At 45.6% G+C, this 17618-nt stretch overlaps 1 protein-coding gene across 2 annotated transcripts in view; it reads left to right on the forward strand.

Moving 5' to 3' along the window:
• Positions 1 to 17618, forward strand: part of LOC126174897 (putative protein TPRXL) — a 475391-nt gene that overhangs the window by 424624 nt on the left and 33149 nt on the right. Inside the window, exon 3 of one of the 2 annotated variants that reach the window (XM_049921320.1) lies at positions 11250 to 11378. The exons of the other annotated variant lie outside the window; for it this stretch is intronic. Within the exon in view, the coding sequence (XP_049777277.1) occupies positions 11250 to 11378 (129 nt within the window). The remainder of the gene's footprint in view (positions 1 to 11249; positions 11379 to 17618) is intronic. 2 annotated transcript variants of the gene reach the window in all.

The following is a 17618-nucleotide window of genomic DNA, read 5'->3' on the forward strand; positions in this document are numbered from 1 at the left end:
GACGAAGAGGCAATCAATGGAGTGGCATCATGCAAATTCAACTAAGAAAAACAATTCAAAACCACACCTTCTCGTGGAAAAGTTATGGCTACGGTGTTTTTCGATTCCGAAGGACTCTTGCTTGTGGACATCATGCCAAGTGGAACCACCTTAAAGTCTGGTGCATATGTGACGACACTGAAGAAACTTCAAGCTCGACTGAGTCGTGTTCGACCACATCGGCAGGATGTTTTGCTGTTGCACAACAAGGCACGACATGTCAAAAAACCACGGAAGCTATCACAAAACTCAGGTGGACAACACTGAAACACCCGCCTTACACTCCTGACCTGACTCCATTAGACTATCATCTCTTTGGGAAACTGAAAGACTTTCTTCGTGTAACAAGGTTTGAAGATGATGACTCCCTTGTGCACGCTGCCAAACAGTGGCTCCAACAGGTTGGTCCAGAATTTTACCATGCGTTTATACAGGCGCTGGTTCCAAGATGGCGTAAGACAGTTGAGAGGGATGGTAATTATGTGGAGAAATGAATATATTGTTCCTAAAGGATGTATCTACACACTGTAAAACTTTCGAACATGTAGAATAAAAGATAGATTTAAAAAAAATAGTATGCATTTCTTTTGGAGTGACACAGAGTACACGAAAGAACTTGCCTCCCTTCTAACAGCCGTGTACCGCAAGTCTCTAGAGGAACGGAAGGTTCCAAATGATTGGAAAAGAGCACAGGTAGTCCCAGTTTTCAAGAAGGGTCGTCGAGCAGATGCGCAAAACTATAGGCCTACATCTCTGACATCTACCTGTTGTAGAATTTTAGAAGATGTTTTTTGCTCGCGTATCATGTCATTTCTGGAAACCCACCATCTACTCTGTAGGAATCAACATGGATTCCGGAAACAGCGATCGTGTGAGACCCAACTCGCTGTATTTGTTCATGAGACCCAGAAAATATAAAATACAGGCTCCCAGGTAGATGCCATTTTCCTTGACTTCCGGAAGGCGTTCGATATAGTTCCGCACTGTCGCCTGATAAACAAAGTAACAGCCTACGGAATATCAGACCAGCTGTGCGGCCTGATTGAAGAGTTTTTAGCAAACAGAACACAGCATGTTGTTCTCAATGGAGAGACGTCTACAGACGTTAAAGTAACCTCTGGCGTGCCACAGGGGAGTGTTATGGGACCATTGGTTTTCACAATATATGTAAATGACCTAGTACATAGTGACGGAAGTTCCTTGCGGCTTTTCGTGGATGATACTGTAGTATACAGAGAAGCTGCAGCATTAGAAAATTGCAGCGAAATGCAGGAAGATCTGCAGTGGATAGGCACTTGGTGCAGGGAGTGGCAACTGACCCTTAACATAGACAAATGTAATGTATTGCGAATACATGGAAAGAAGGATCCTTTATTGTATGATTATATGATAGCGGAACAAACACTGGCAGCACTTACTTCTGTAAAATATCTGGGAGTATGCGTACGGATTTGAAGTGGAATGATTATATAAAATTAATTGTTGGTAAGGCGGATGCCAGGTTGAGATTCATTGGGAGAGTCCTTAGAAAATGTAGTCCATCAACAAAGGAGGTGGCTTACAAAACACTTGTTCGACCTATACTTGAGTATTGATCATCAGTGTGGGATCCGTACCAGGTCGGGTTGACAGAGGAGATAGAGAAGATCCAAAGAAGAGCGGCGCGTTTCGTCACAGGGTTATTTAGTAAGTGTGATAGCGTTACAGAGATTTTTAGCAAACTCAAGTGGCAGACTGCAAGAGAGGCACTCTGCTTCATGGTGTAGCTTGCTGTCCAGGTTTCGAGAGGGTGCGTATCTGGATGAGGTATCGAATATATTGCTTCCCCCTACTTATACCTCCCGAGGAGATCACGAATGTAAAATTAGAGAGATTCGAGCGCGCGCGGAGGCTTTCCGGCAGTCGTTCTTCCCGCGAACCATACGCGACTGGAACAGGAAAGGGAGGTAATGACAGTGGCACGTAAAGTGCCCTCCTGCCAAACACCGTTGGGTGGCTTGCGGAGTATAAATTTAGATGCAGATGTAGATGTAGACCCTCGTATAATGCAATATTTGCGTTGTTTATCTTTGCCAATGCTCCGCTTTGTGTGAACACCACTAGCACCGTAGTACTGTTGGGAGTTACTCGTCGACTAAACAGCTCAACTACGCCCCCTTGCCTCACGCTGTGCTCATCATTGGATACCTCCAGTTCCATCCCCTGTTCTGTTGCCATTAGCAGCCAATATTGTTGTTGCATGGTAGACAATATGTGGGACGTCGAATACCGTAAACATTATCGGCCTCTTGCGGCTTCGCCCTCTAGGGGTTATGTATTAGTGTGGGAAAAAAAGGCGTAACACGCTCGTTTGCATGGACTCCCGTGGAAATGGTTAAAATATTTTTTTGGGGGGGTGGGGGGGGGGGGGAGGGTTGAGAGGGAGAGGAGGGTAATAGCCGCCACGATGCCCCTCTCTTGCCTCCCGGCAGCTGAGCGTGGCGTGAACCCCCGCCCCGCCCCGGCCCTCACCTGCCGCCGGAGGCCGTCGCCGGGCGTGCAGCGGCGCGCGCACGTCTCGTCGCGATTCCTATAAATACCGGCGGCGCGGCGGACGGAAGTCTGGCCTGGGTCTGTGGGGAGCGGGGCGCAGCGTGGGCGACGCGCTACAAACACAGCCGGCCAGCCCGCGGCGGCTGCTGCTGCTGCCGCTGCGTCTTCCCCGAAACACGGCTCTCCTCAGCGCTGCGCAGCTCGCAGCCGATTAATCACTGCCCCGCGTGAGTGACGAGGCTTACGCCAGCGTCCCGCCGTGAAATACTGCTCGACAAACCGCTCTGATGAATGGCTGTTCCACAATCTTGCGTCACCTTTGTAGACTGCTTCCCGGAAAAACAGCAGCGTTTTCCTCACTACTGAAACTGACTGGTGCACAATGAAACCGGCTTCTGTGGTCATAAGTCCCCGGCCTATCCTTATTGGTGTTTTGGTCCCCAGTCCAAAGAGTTCTTTCATAAAGCTCTCCGTCTTCTGCACAAGCTTCTTCATCTCCCTTTAATTATAGCAACCCATATCCACTTGAACCCGCTTACTGTAGCCAATACTTGGTGGCTCTCTACAATATTTAACCTCCTACACTTCTCTCTACGAGGAAAACACCATTCCTCTGATGCCTCAAAATGTATCGTATCGACCGACCCCTTCCTTTGCATCCTCCCCAGTTCTATTCATTACCTTTTCATTAGTTACCCGATCTTATCTTCAGCATTCTTCTGTATCACCACATTTCAAAATCATCTGTTCTTGTCTTATCCAAACTGTTTATCGTCCATGTTTCACTTCTTCAAAATCTAGAAAATTACATCCAGAAGTACTGCATAACGAAACTTCGTGGCAGATCAAAACTGTGTGCCGGACCGAGACTCGAACTCGGGACCAGGAAAGCTTCTGTAAAGTTTGGAAGGTAGGAGACGAGGTACTGGCAGAAGTAAAACTGTGAGGACGGGGCGTGAGTCGTGCTTGGGTATCTCAGATGGTAGAGCACATGCCCGCGAAAGGCAAAGGTCCGGAGTTGGAGTCTCGGTCCGGCACACAGTTTTGATCTGCCAGGAAGTTTCATATCAGCGCACACTCCGCTGCAGAGTGAAAATCTCGTTCTAGCACTGCATAACATTTAGATTTACATTAACTGAAACAATTTTCTCTTTTTTACAAAATGTTTGTGCAATCGTGCATTTTATATCGTCTCTACATCGGCCAGAATCTGCTATTTTGCTGCCCAAATGGCGAAACTCATCTACTGCATTCAATGTGTAATTTCCTACATCTACACCTATATGATTACTCTGCAAGAGCCGGCCGCTGTGGTCGGGCGGTTCTAGACGCTTCAGTCTGGAACCGCGCGCCTGCTACGGTCGCAGGTTCGAATCCTGTCTCGAGCATGGGTGTGTGTCATGTCCTTATGTTAGTTAGCTTTAAGTAGTTCGAAGTGTAGGGAACTGATGACCTTAGATGCTAGGTCCCATAGTGCTTAGAGCCATTTTTTTTGTACTCTGCAACAACTCTCAAGTTTTCCCTCTGCCATTCCACTGCCGAAGAGCTCGTGGAAAAAGAACACTTAACTCTTTACATGCGACCTCTGATTTCTCCTATTTTCTTATGATGATCATTTCTCTCTACGTACGTGAGTGCCAACGAAATATTTTTCCATTCGGACGACAAAGTTGGTTACTGAAATTTCGTGGGTATATCCTTTCGCAATGAAAAACGCCTTTGTTTCAATGATTGCCATCCCAATTCAGGTATCATATCTGTGGCCGTCTCTCTCCTACTACGCGATTATACAAAATGTACTGCCCTTCTCTGAACTTTTTCGGCGTCCTCCATTAATTCTATCTGATGCGGACCCCACACTGCTCGGTAATCCTCCAGAACAGGACGGACACTATTCATCCCATTCGAATGATGTTCCTGCGCCTTTACCGTCCCCGACAGAATTACAATGTCATTTTTTCCCTGCACGTTAATCCCTTTTCCAAAATTCTTCACCGCTACGGTCGCAGGTTCGAATCCTGCCTCGGGAATGGATGTGTGTGATGCCCTTAGGTTAGTTAGGTTTGAGTAGTTCTAAGTTCTAGGGGACTGATGACCTCAGATGTTAAGTTCCATAGTGCTCAGAGACATTTTTTTAAAAATTCTCCTTGGTATCCTTCATTGCTTGCTCAGTGTGCAGGATGAGTAACATCAGCGGCACGTTATAACCCTACCTCACACTTTTCTAAAATACTAACCAGTCTTTCAAATCCTTTGAATTTTGCCGTCTGGTTTGTGTACAAATTGTAGATAACCGTTCCCTCACAATTTTAGTTATCCCTGCTACCTCTGGAATTACAAATAATGTATTCCAGTTTAGGCAACGGCCTTGCCGCTGTGGAAACAGCGGTTTCCGTGAGATCACCGAAGTTAAGCGCTGTCGGGCGTGGCCGGCACTTGGATGGATGACCATCCAGCCGCCATGCGCTTTTGTCATTTTTCGGGGTGCACTCAGCCTCGTGATGCCAATTGAGGAGCTACTCGACCGAATAGTAGCGGCTTCGGTCAAAGAAAACCATCATAATGACCGGGAGAGTGGTGTGCTGACCACACGCCCCTCTTATCCGCATTCTCACCTGAGGTCCCGATGGGCCACTTATGACCTGAAGACGGAGTGCTCTATTCCAGTTTACATTGCCGCAGGCTTTGTCTAAACCTACAAACGCTATAATTTATGTTTCTCTTTCTTCAGTCTATCTTCTAAGTTAAGTCGTACAATCAGTATTGCCACGTGCGTTTCTAATTTTTGAATTTAATTGGTCCTGTGATGCCTCCTAAATTGCACCGAAAGTGATTGAATAGTCTGCCAGAACCAAATTCTCGAGTCTTGCTTTGGTGAATTGCCACATTTCCATCACAATAACTTCCGTTATACGTCTATGTCGACTTCCCGTTGTAGGAAGATGTATTCCTCCTTCATGAATAAGGAACTTTCCCGCAGCGACATTTTGTTAAAAAGTTTCCAGTTCTGAAACTTGCTTCACCCTTTATTTCAGCTGGTAATTGCATTAGGGATTCGCAGCGAATTGGGCAGGGTATCTCTATGTATGGATTTATACGGCCATATTCTCTGAGCTGTAAGTCCTGTAAGTGTGACAGACACTTCCTCACAGCGTAGCCGCAGTAGCTTCGTGCCAGTATAACAAATAATGTCAGCACCATCTTCAAGCTCTATAGAACATTGACTTCATTCCCTGATCTGCCTCGAATCATTCGGCTCGCCTCACTGAGGCCGGCCGCGGTGACCGAGCGGTTCTAGGCGCTTCAGTCCGGAACCGCGCGACTGTTACGGTCGCAGGTTCGAATCCTGCCTCGGGCATGGATGTGTGTGGTGTCCTTAGGTTAGTTACGTTTAAGTAGTTTTAAGTTCTTGGGGACTGATGACCTCAGATGTTAAATCTCATAGTGCTCAGAGCCATTTTTTTCGCCTCACTAAACGTATTCGGAATGCTATATAACTGTTCCTATTCGCTTTGGAAGCTGCAGGAAAAATAACTGAATATACCGTGCGACATCAGTCGAATACTATGTAACCAAATGTTACCAAATGTAATGTTCCACTGCACTAGTATCTAAAACACGCAGCATAATCAGATGTCATTTTGCTGCTGGGCGACACCTTTTATTTCGTAATTGAAGGAAATATTGTTGCTGCTTAAATAATAAATCCAGTAAAACTATTTCGAACCAAAAGAGTGTGTATCAGCGCCCATGTGCATTATTCCACTCCATCTCTCTAAGCAGTATCTCTCCATGATATCTCTGTGTACAGGGGAGTAGCATCCTATTTTAAGACCCACAACTTACTAACAGACTAGCAGTTCCCATTAAGAATGAGTCGCCGCGCGGGATTAGCCGAGCGGTCTTGGGCGCTGCGGTCGTGGACTGTGCGGCTGATCCCGGCGGCGGTTTCGAGTCCTCCCTCGTGCATGGGTGTGTGTGTTTGCCCTTAGGATAATTTAGGTTAAGTAGTGTGTAAGCTTAGGGACTGATGACCTTAGCAGTTAAGTCCCATAAGATTTCACACACATTTGAACATTTTGAAGAAAGAGTCATCGGTTGATAAAGGTGTTCCATATTGCTTAACCAATAAAAATATTATGAGAAATAAAATTGCGGCCATTGGAAATTGTTTTCGACGTAGCAAAAATGACTAAATAAAACGTAGCGCTGTGTAATTAGGGAAAAATCATTTAAAACTTTTTCTCCTCTTCTCTGTGACCTTTTTTATTTGAGTCATCAGTCTTCTGACTGGTTTGATGCCTGCTGTAATGAATACTTTTCCCGTGCCAAGCTTTTCGTCTTAGGGTAGCAATTCCACCCTAGGTCGCCAATTATTTGTTGGATGTATTCAATTTCCTGTCTTCTTCTGCAGTGTTTACCCTCTACAGCTCCCTCTGGAACTATGGAAGTTACTCGCTCATGTCTCAACAGATGTCCTGTCATCCTGTCGCTTCCTCTTGTTAGTGTTTTCCATATATTCATTTCCTCATCGATTCTCCAGAAGTCTTCCTCATTCCTCATCTTATTACTCTACCTAATTTTCAACGTTTTTCTGTAGCATCTCAAATGCTTCGATTCTCTTCTCCCACAGTCCATGTCTTACTACCGTACAATTCGGTGCTCCAGACATACATTCTCACAAATTTCTTTCTGAAATTACCACTGGACTTCTCTTGGCCAGGAATGCCATCTTTGCCTGTGCTAGTCTGCTTTTTATGTTCTCCTTGCTTCGTCCGCCATGGGTAATTTTGTTTACAAGATAACAGAATTCCTTTACTTCGTCTACTTCGAGATCACCAATTTTGATGTTAAGTGTCTCGCTATTCCCATTTCTATTACACCTCATTATCTTCCTCTTTTTCTGGTATACACACATTACACCCAGTCCATAGTCTTGATATCTTCGGAATGGTGTTGTTGATGTTTTCACGAAGGTCTGATGATACATTGCCAGTCTCATACATTCCACACACCAACGTGAGTAGTCGATCTGCTGCCGCTACCCCCGATGATTTTAGAAATTCCGGTGAAAAGTTATTTGACCTTATTTCTAGAAGGCTCCTTTAAATCCTAGTACTTGATCTCATATCTCTTCCCTGTCAACTCCTGCTTCTTCTCTTATTAAGTCATTCACGTGATTCACTGTTTAGCGGTTTCGCTCGTCAGGAGTGAGTGTGATCATTTAGTCATTGCCTGGCGTCAGCACGCTAGGTGTTGAAAATACCGTTCGGCACAATAGTAAAAACATGAAGTATAGGTTAACACAATGAGAAGACTTTTTACGCAAGTCTGCTGTGTTGCACGGGTTGGGGGAACGGTAGACACAGGTAAATATTCTGTCGGGCCCACTTAATGCGGTGACAATGTGACGTACTTCTTGCACTCCACAGATTTAGGGTCTCGTGCGAAACTGTGGGCGTTTCGGACCTCTGGACACCACCTTAATGTTGCACAGTGCTCCAGAACCGATATGGCGTTTCACGATTTCCATTACAGGCTTCCAGCGGTTGTAGGGCGGACGTAGGAGATAAACTTCTGGTAAAGAACCTACATCCGGAAATGAACCATTTGGATGTACAATAAGTTTGAAGAGGGGATCCCTTTCAGATCTCCCACTTCATAGCGGAGACAGCTGGGTGCTCTACAAGGGCTTACCTACGTGGCGACCCTACTGTTCATTGTGCAAGGTGTATCTGCCGAGGGCATCCGGAAACGTTCTCGATAAATGTGTTGGGCAGCTCTACCGTCAAGAACCGTACTGTGAAGTGGGAGCTTTATAAGTGACCCGACCTCCACATTTTCTATCCAAACGGTATGTTACTAGTCATGGGTTCCTTATCAAAACTTTATCTACTAAGTCCTCTCTACAACCTTTGAGGTCTGTTATAGGAATTGTGAAACACCATGTATTTCTTGAACCGCTAAAAGTCTAAACGCAGCGCCAACGAACATACTTGACTAATAGCATATCAGCTCTGTAGACGATGATACAATATTGCTGTATTCTTCTTTTAACACATTTTGCAAAACAAATCAATTTCAAACCTGAACACTCTTTTGGTAAATGAATGACTAATCTACTGCTTTAAATTACTTACAGAGTGACACATCATAAACACAAAACCAAAACTCCGTAATTAACTTGTCTCATTCAGGGGATGATTATCGGTCCAGGGAACTTGGTGTATGACTGAAGATGCAAATAAAAAAATCTGTTTCCAATCCCTAAGACCTTCATTACAACAGTTCATCATAGCACTGATTCTGAGTGATACGGAGAGATATTACGCTTGATTCAAACAAATTTCTGAGCTTGACAAACACATACTGAGTCATTATAACATAATACTTACCCAACTGTTACAGGTGCGTCAGCTATTTATAAAATTTTTAATAATACAAAAGCATATGTCATCGATAACGTGTCGAAATACAAGGATAATTATTAATTTATGAATTTCTAAATCACAGCTGTATGTAAATATCTAAAAGTATCCAATGAGTTACATAACGGTTTGTCATTTTACAAATACAATTTTTATACCGATGATGTATGTATAAATCCATTCCAAAATTAGCACTAACATTTTTATTGGGATTTTATTATTCTTATTTTCGCATATACCTGAATTACTTTTCAAATAAATTTTTTGTCATCCTAAGAGCTTATTCAAAAATTATTGAAACAATGCGTATCTTTTATTAATGAGACGTAAAATGTCATAAGAACTGAAATTAGCACACATTAAATATAAGACATGGAGAAGAAATTTAACTATCGCTCATCGCACTGAAATCAAAACTTTTCTGATGGCAAATAAATGTAAGTACGAAATAATACATTCGGTATCGGGTTGTTTACTAATCTGGCGTCTTAATCTTCAGTCACAATGCTATACCGGCAATTGCATCACACTGGATACTAAAAGCGTCACCTCAAAGCAACGTTTAGACAAGCTTCCCATTCGTCATCTTCAGGTAACGCCTGATTTCGTCGGAAGATGAGTAGGGTACCAGTCGAAACGTTTCTTCAAGGCGACATCGTTATTCGGCTAGTAAATCGACATGGCTTAATCAGGGAACTTTGCCGAGGACGCATGCTTTTTTCGTGTACACGTAACTTCATCGGAACTGCAGCGGTGTTAATACACTCCTGGAAATTGAAATAAGAACACCGTGAATTCATTGTCCCAGGAAAGGGACACTTTATTGACACATTCCTGGGGTCAGATACATCACATGATCACACTGACAGAACCACAGGCACATAGACACAGGCAACAGAGCATGCACAATGTCGGCACTAGTACAGTGTATATCCACCTTTCGCAGCAATGCAGGCTGCTATTCTCCCATGGAGACGATCGTAGAGATGCTGGATGTAGTCCTGTGGAACGGCTTGCCATGCCATTTCCACCTGGCGCCTCAGTTGGGCCAGCGTTCGTGCTGGACGTGCAGACCGCGTGAGACGACACTTCATCCAGTCCCAAACATGCTCAATGGGGGACAGATCCGGAGATCTTGCTGGCCAGGGTAGTTGACTTACACCTTCTAGAGCACGTTGGGTGGCACGGGATACATGCGGACGTGCATTGTCCTGTTGGAACAGCAAGTTCCCTTGCCGGTCTAGGAATGGTAGAACGATGGGTTCGATGACGGTTTGGATGTACCGTGCACTATTCAGTGTCCCCTCGACGATCACCAGTGGTGTACGGCCAGTGTAGGAGATCGCTCCCCACACCATGATGCCGGGTGTTGGCCCTGTGTGCCTCGGTCGTATGCAGTCCTGATTGTGGCGCTCACCTGCACGGTGTCAAACACGCATACGACCATCATTGGCACCAAGGCAGAAGCGACTCTCATCGCTGAAGACGACACGTCTCCATTCGTCCCTCCATTCACGCCTGTCGCGACACCACTGGAGGCGGGCTGCACGATGTTGGGGCGTGAGCGGAAGACGGCCTAACGGTGTGCGGGACCGTAGCCCAGCTTCATGGAGACGGTTGCGAATGGTCCTCGCCGATACCCCAGGAGCAACAGTGTCCCTAATTTGCTGGGAAGTGGCGGTGCGGTCCCCTACGGCACTGCGTAGGATCCTACGGTCTTGGCGTGCATCCGTGCGTCGCTGCGGTCCGGTCCCAGGTCGACGGGCACGTGCACCTTCCGCCGACCACTGGCGACAACATCGATGTACTGTGGAGACCTCACGCCCCACGTGTTGAGCAATTCGGCGGTACGTCCACCCGGCCTCCCGCATGCCCACTATACGCCCTCGCTCAAAGTCCGTCAACTGCACATACGGTTCACGTCCACGCTGTCGCGGCATGCTACCAGTGTTAAAGACTGCGATGGAGCTCCGTATGCCACGGCAAACTGGCTGACACTGACGGCGGCGGTGCACAAATGCTGCGCAGCTAGCGCCATTCGACGGCCAACACCGCGGTTCCTGGTGTGTCCGCTGTGCCGTGCGTGTGATCATTGCTTGTACAGCCCTCTCGCAGTGTCCGGAGCAAGTATGGTGGGTCTGACACACCGGTGTCAATGTGTTCTTTTTTCCATTTCCAGGAGTGTAGTTGTTAGGTTTGGCAGAAGTCCTGGCTGGTTGTGACGCACGGTGTGTGATGTGTGTGTTGCAGACATGGAGGAGCTGTCGGCGCAGCTGAGCCTCATGTCGCCCGCCGTGGCCGCCGCCGCTGCCGCCGCCGCCTCCGAGCCTGCGGGCGGCTCGGCCGCTCCGGAATGCTCCTATCTCGAGCAGCTGCTTGGTGAGTTCTCCGCTTGTGCCTTCTCTTCCTACAGCCAGGCCATGCAGACAGCGTCTTGAGCACTGAAACATTCTCTTCGTCCGTACTCGTAGGATAGTAGCGTCGCCCAGAGTCCCAGCCCATATATGTATTTATTCCCGTCTTGTATTAGCCCATCCCCTCATTCGCCCTCTCTCTTTCTCCTGCTTCTCCCACTCTCTGCCCATCTTCTCCATCCCCCCTCTCTCCGTCTATTCCCTCCACCCCCTCTCTCTTTCCACCTCCTCCATCCTCACTCCCCTCGTCCCCCCTCTCAGTCCATCTCCTCTTTCCTTTCTCTGTCCATCTCCTCCTCTCCTACTTCCCCTTCTCTGTCTATCAATGTCCTCCTCTCCACTCCCTTCTCTCTCACGCTATCACCCCCACCTCAGTAGGAGGCTGGTGGTTCTTACCCCCACAGTATTTCTTTCCGCACCCCACCACCTCTTAAATTTTCAATAAAAATCACCAGCACTGGCGACCGAAGACTTTCGGGATAAGAAGTCACCCCCATTGGTGTGCGGACATTTGCCACGCCGGACATTTGCCACGATTTTACCTGCTCCGAAGGGTAGGGTCCCTTGTCTCCCCCTCCTCCTCCTCCATCTCCTCCTCCTCATCGCTTACTGAGCCTTTCCGCTGGTTTACTTAACATAGAACCAGAATCTCTTTGGATTTTCCGCCACATGTCTAGAGAGAGTTTCGTTGTGGAAACTATTAAATGCATCTCGCATTGAAATCCGCACCAAATTTCGAGCCTCAGTAAAACTTCGCCAATCTTGGAGATTTTGCGTTCGCCTAAATTATACTTGCCTTTTTCGGTGCTCCTGCAGCAGCTTTCTGTCGTGTATTGTGTACCATGGGGATCAGTTCCGTCTCTTATTAATTTATTTGGTATGAATCTCTCGAGTGCTGTTGATACTATTTCTTTGAACTTTTATAGATAGATATATTTCGCGTTTAGTTTTGGTGAATTTCTTTGTTACGGAAGTGAGCCTCGCTACGACTGTGTGTTCACTAATCCCTGTATCCGTCGTGATGCTCAGGATTATTTGTGACTAAGAAGTCAAGTGTGTTTTCGTAACCATTTTCAATGTGAATGGCCTCGTGAACTAATTCTTCAAAATAATTTTAAAAAAAGCGTTTAGAACAATTATGGAAGTTGTTTTCTATCTACAGTAGGGTCAGAAAATGAATTTTTGTCAACGTACGGAAGGTAGATTGAAGTCACTGCCTACTATAATTGTATGGGTAGGGTACCTATTTGTGATGAGACTCAAGTTTTCTTTGATCCGTTCAGCAACTGTTTCATCTGAGACCGGGGGTCGGTAAAAGGAGCCAGTTATTAATTTATTCCGGTTGTCGCATATAACCTCTGCCCATACTAAGTCACAGGAACTATCTGCTTCAATATCGCTTGTGAGCTGGAACACACATTACATTATTTTTCCTTAAGTTGTGCCTCTTGTTTCTGTTGTAGTGCAGATCATTACAATTACGACTTTTCCCTCCAAAACTTAGGATGCGTTCTCTGTGACCCTGTAAATACCAGAGCTAAACAATGTAGAACAACAACGTACGTTACAAGTATAGCATTCTGTATTACTTCATTTCCTTATTTCTAACATTTTAAAATTGTACGTCGACTTTAGATGAAATGTCAATCATAGGTGTTCTTATCTCCATTTAGTTAACGTATTTTCAGTCATGTTTTGAACATTGTCCCGCTACACTTTATTAACTAATATTTCGCCGCAAGGTATATCGCATTTTAGAGAGTAAATTAATATGGAGTATGTTGTTCTTCTTTTCAAACATTCACATGCCCATTTCTTCTTTCCTTGTTGTCTTTTGGGCATGTAGTTGTAGTAATTAAAGTAGGCACAAACGCAGTGATCAAAAAGAAATGATTAGCTTACATTCGCATTCTCTTTACATCGTTCCTTTTTTGTACCCCCATGACGATGGACTGTTTCTATCGCAATCAGTGAGCGTGAAAGGAAACTACCGTACATACAGAGGAATCTATATTTATGCTTGGCAAACTAATTACATACTGACATAATCGTCGGTATTGCTTTCGTTTCCCAAAAGTTATAAATATTTCGATTTCGGAAAAGAAGCTCTGTGTTGGCCAAGATGTCGAAGAAGAAGGTCCCTTACGTACTAGTTGTATCGAGTAAGCTGTGGACATGGCGGTTTGAAAGCGGACAGAAGAAGTACGAGGAAGGGCGTCACTTACCTGAGGGATAGCTGCTCAAGCTACCTGGCGAAGGGGCAAGTGTGGCAAATGTCCGGCGTGGCAAATGTCCAGCATTCCCCCCACTCAGCCAACGGCCTTGTCAAAAGAGGGTGGAGGAGCGGATAGAGATTCAGGACACTCTGTTGCCCTTGGGATGGGAAACTGCCTCTAAAGGCGGAAGCATCAGCAATGATCAACGAAATGAGGATGCAGAAGGCAATGGAAACCACTGCTTCAGAGACACATAATGTGTATCCACCGGACATGTGACCTGTAACTGAAAAAAGTATAATGATGATCTCTCCATTGGCAAAAGATTCCAGGCAAGTCTCCCATTCGGATCTTCGGGAAGGGACTGCCAAAGGGGAAACGACTATGAAAAAAAGACTGAGTAACCAACGAAGGGATAACGTTCTACGAGTCGGGGCATGGAATGTCAGAAGTTTGAACGTGGCAGGGAAGCTAGAAAATCTGAAAATGGAAATGGCAAGGCTCAATGTACACAACTAGCCATTAAAATTGCTACACCACGAAGATGACGTGCTACAGACGCGAAATTTAACCGACAGGAGGAAGATGCTGTGATATGCAAATGATTAGCTTTTCATAGCATTCACACAAGGTTGACGCCGGTGGCGGCCCCTACAACGTGCTGACATGAGGAAAGTTCCAACCGATTTGTCATACACAAACAGCAGTTAACCGGCGTTGCCTGGTGAAACATTGTTGTGATACCTCTTGTAAGGAGGAGAAATGCGTACCATCACGTTTCCGACTTTGATAATGGTCGGATTGTAGCCTATCGCGATTGCGGTTTATCGTATCGCGACATTGCTGCTCGCGTTGGTCTAGATCCAATGACTGTTAGCAGAATGTGGAGTCGATGGGTTCAGGAGGGTAATACGGAACGCCGTGCAGGATCCCAACGGCCTCGTATCACTAGCAGTCGAGATGACAGGCATCTTATCCGCATGGCTGTAACGCGTCGGGCAGCCACGTCTCGATCCCTGAGTCAACAGATGGGGACGTTTGCAAGACAGCAACCATCTGCACGAACAGTTCGACGACGTTTGCAGCAGCATGGAATATCAGCTCGAAGACCATGGCTATGGTTACCCTTGACGCTGCATCACAGACAGGAGCGCCTGTCATGGTGTACTCAACGACGAACCTGGGTGCCCGAATGGCAAAACGTAATTTTTTCGGATGAATCCAGGTTCTGTTTACCGCATCATGATGGTCGCATCCGTGTCTGGCGACATCGCGGTGAACGCACATTGGAAGCGTGTTTTCGTCATCGCCATACTGGCGTATCACCCGGCCTGATGGTGCGGTTTGCCATTGGTTACACGTCTCGGTCACCTCTTGTTCGCATTGACGGCACTTTGAACAGTGGACGTTACATTTCAGATGTGTTACGACCCGTGGCTCTACCCTTCATTCGATCCCTGCGAAACCCTGCATTTCAGCAGGATAATGCACGACCGAATGTTGCAGGTCCTGTACGGGCCTTTCTGGATACAGAAATGTTCCACTGCTGCCCTGACCAGCACATTTTCCAGATCTCTCACTAATTGAAAACATTGGTCAATGGTGGCCGAGCAACTGGCTCGCACAATACGCCAGTCACTACTCCTGATGAACTGTGGTATCGTGTTAAAGCTGCATGGGCAGCTGTACTTGTACACGCCATCCAAGCTCTGTTTGACTCAATGCCCAGGCGTATCAAGGCCGTTATTACGGCCAGAGGTGGTGGTTCTGGGTACTGATTTCTCAGGATCTATGCACCCAAATTGCGTGAAAATGTAATCACATGTCAGTTCTAGTATAATATATTTGCCCAATGAATATCCGTTTATCATCTGCATTTCTTCTTGGTGTAGCAATTTTAATGGCCAGTAGTGTAGATGTAGTGGGAACCAGTGAAGTGAAATGGAAAGAACGCAAGGGTTTCTGGTCTGACGAGTGTTGGGTAATAACAACAACAGCAGACAATGGTATAATGGGAGTAGGATTCCGTATGAATAGGAAGGTAGGACGAGAGTAAGTTACTGTGAAAAAATCATTGACGGGGTTGAAACTTCCTGGCAGATTAAAACTGTGTGCCCGACCGAGACTCGAACTCGGGACCTTTGCCTTTCGCGGGCAAGTGCTCTACCATCTGAGCATCGAAGCACGACTCACGCCCGGTCCTCACAGCTTTACTTCTGCCAGTATCTCGTCTCCTACCTTCCAAACTTTACAGAAGCTCTTCTGCGAACCTTGCAGAACTAGCACTCCTGAAAGAAAGGATACTGCGGAGACATGGCTTAGCCACAGCCTGGGGGATGTTTCCAGAATGAGATATTTTCACTCTGCAGCGGAGTGTGCGCTGATATGAAACTTCATATCAGCGCACACTCCGCTGCAGAGTGAAATTCTCATTGACGGGGTTGTTCTCATCAGAACTGACAGCAGACCAACCCGACAAAATAGTGCAGGTATACACACTGACGACGCAAGAAGAGATATAGGAAGTACGTGAGGATACTGAACTGGTAATTCGGTACGTAAAGGAAGATGAAAATCTAATAGCTATGTGGGATTGCAATGCAGTTGTAGGAGAGGGAGTAGAAGACAGGGCTACGGGAGAATATGGGCTTGGTAATAGATACGAGAGTGGAGAAAGACTAATTAAGTTCTGCAATAAATATCAGTGGTAACAGCGAATACTCTGTTCAAGAATCACAAGAGGCAGAGGTAGATTTGGAAAAGGCCTGGATACTAATTAAGTTCTGCAATAAATATCAGTGGTAACAGCGAATACTCTGTTCAAGAATCACAAGAGGCAGAGGTAGATTTGGAAAAGGCCTGGATATGCGAAAAGTTTTCAATTAGATTACATCATAGTCAGGCGGACCTTCCGAAATTAGGTATCGGATTGTAAGGCATATCTAGGAGCAGATAAAGACTCGGATCACAATTTAGTAGTGATGAATAGTAGACTGAAGTTTAAGAGACTAGTCGGACAGAATCAGTGCGCAAAGAAGTGGATACGAATGTACTACGTAATGGAAAGATATGCTTGAAGTTGTCTGATGTTGTAGACGCTGCGATAGCGGTAGGCAGTATAATTGAAGAGGAGTGGACCTCTCTACAGAGAGCAGTCACAGAAGCTGAAAAGAAAACCGTAGGTACAAGGAAGGTAACTGCGAAGAAATCATGGATAATACATGAAGTACACCAGCTTATCGACGAAAGAAGGATGTACAAAAATGTTTAGGCAAATTAAGGAACACAGAAATATAAGCCAAAGAGGAGCGAAATAAATAGGAATTGCATGAAAGCTAAGGCAAAATGGCTGCATGAAAAATGTGAAGAAATCGAAAAAGAAGTTAGTGTCGAAAGGACGGATCGAACATATAGAAAAGTCAAAACAACGTTAGGTGAACTTAAGAATTCAATCGAAATTCCACTGTTAAATGCAGAGGACAGAGCAGATAGCTGGAAAGAGTACACTACGAGGGGGAATACTAGTCTGACGACATGACAGAAGAAGAAACAGGAGTCGACAGGAAAGAGATACCCAGTACTAGAATCTGAATATAAAAACTTAAGATCAAATAAGGCAAAAGGGAGAGATAACATTACATCGGAATTTCTAAAATCATTGGGTGAAGTAGCAACAAAACGACTACTCACGGTGATATGTAGAATGTTTGAGACTGGTGGTATACCATCAGACTTTCTGAAAATCATCGTCCACACAATTCCGAAAAGTGCAAGATCTGAGAAGTGCGAGAATTGTCGCACAATAAGCTTAACAGCTCATGCATCCAAGTTCCTGACAAAATTAGTATCCAGAAGAATGGAACAGAAAATTGAGGAATTGTTAGATGGCGATCATTTTGGCTTTAGGAAAGGTAAAGGCACCAGAGAGGTGGTTCTGACATTGCAATTGATAAGGGAAGCAAGACTGAAGAAAAATGTAGACACGTTCA

The sequence above is a fragment of the Schistocerca cancellata genome, chromosome 3, assembly GCF_023864275.1.
Source record: "Schistocerca cancellata isolate TAMUIC-IGC-003103 chromosome 3, iqSchCanc2.1, whole genome shotgun sequence".
In the NCBI taxonomy this organism is placed as follows: Eukaryota; Metazoa; Arthropoda; class Insecta; order Orthoptera; family Acrididae; genus Schistocerca; species Schistocerca cancellata.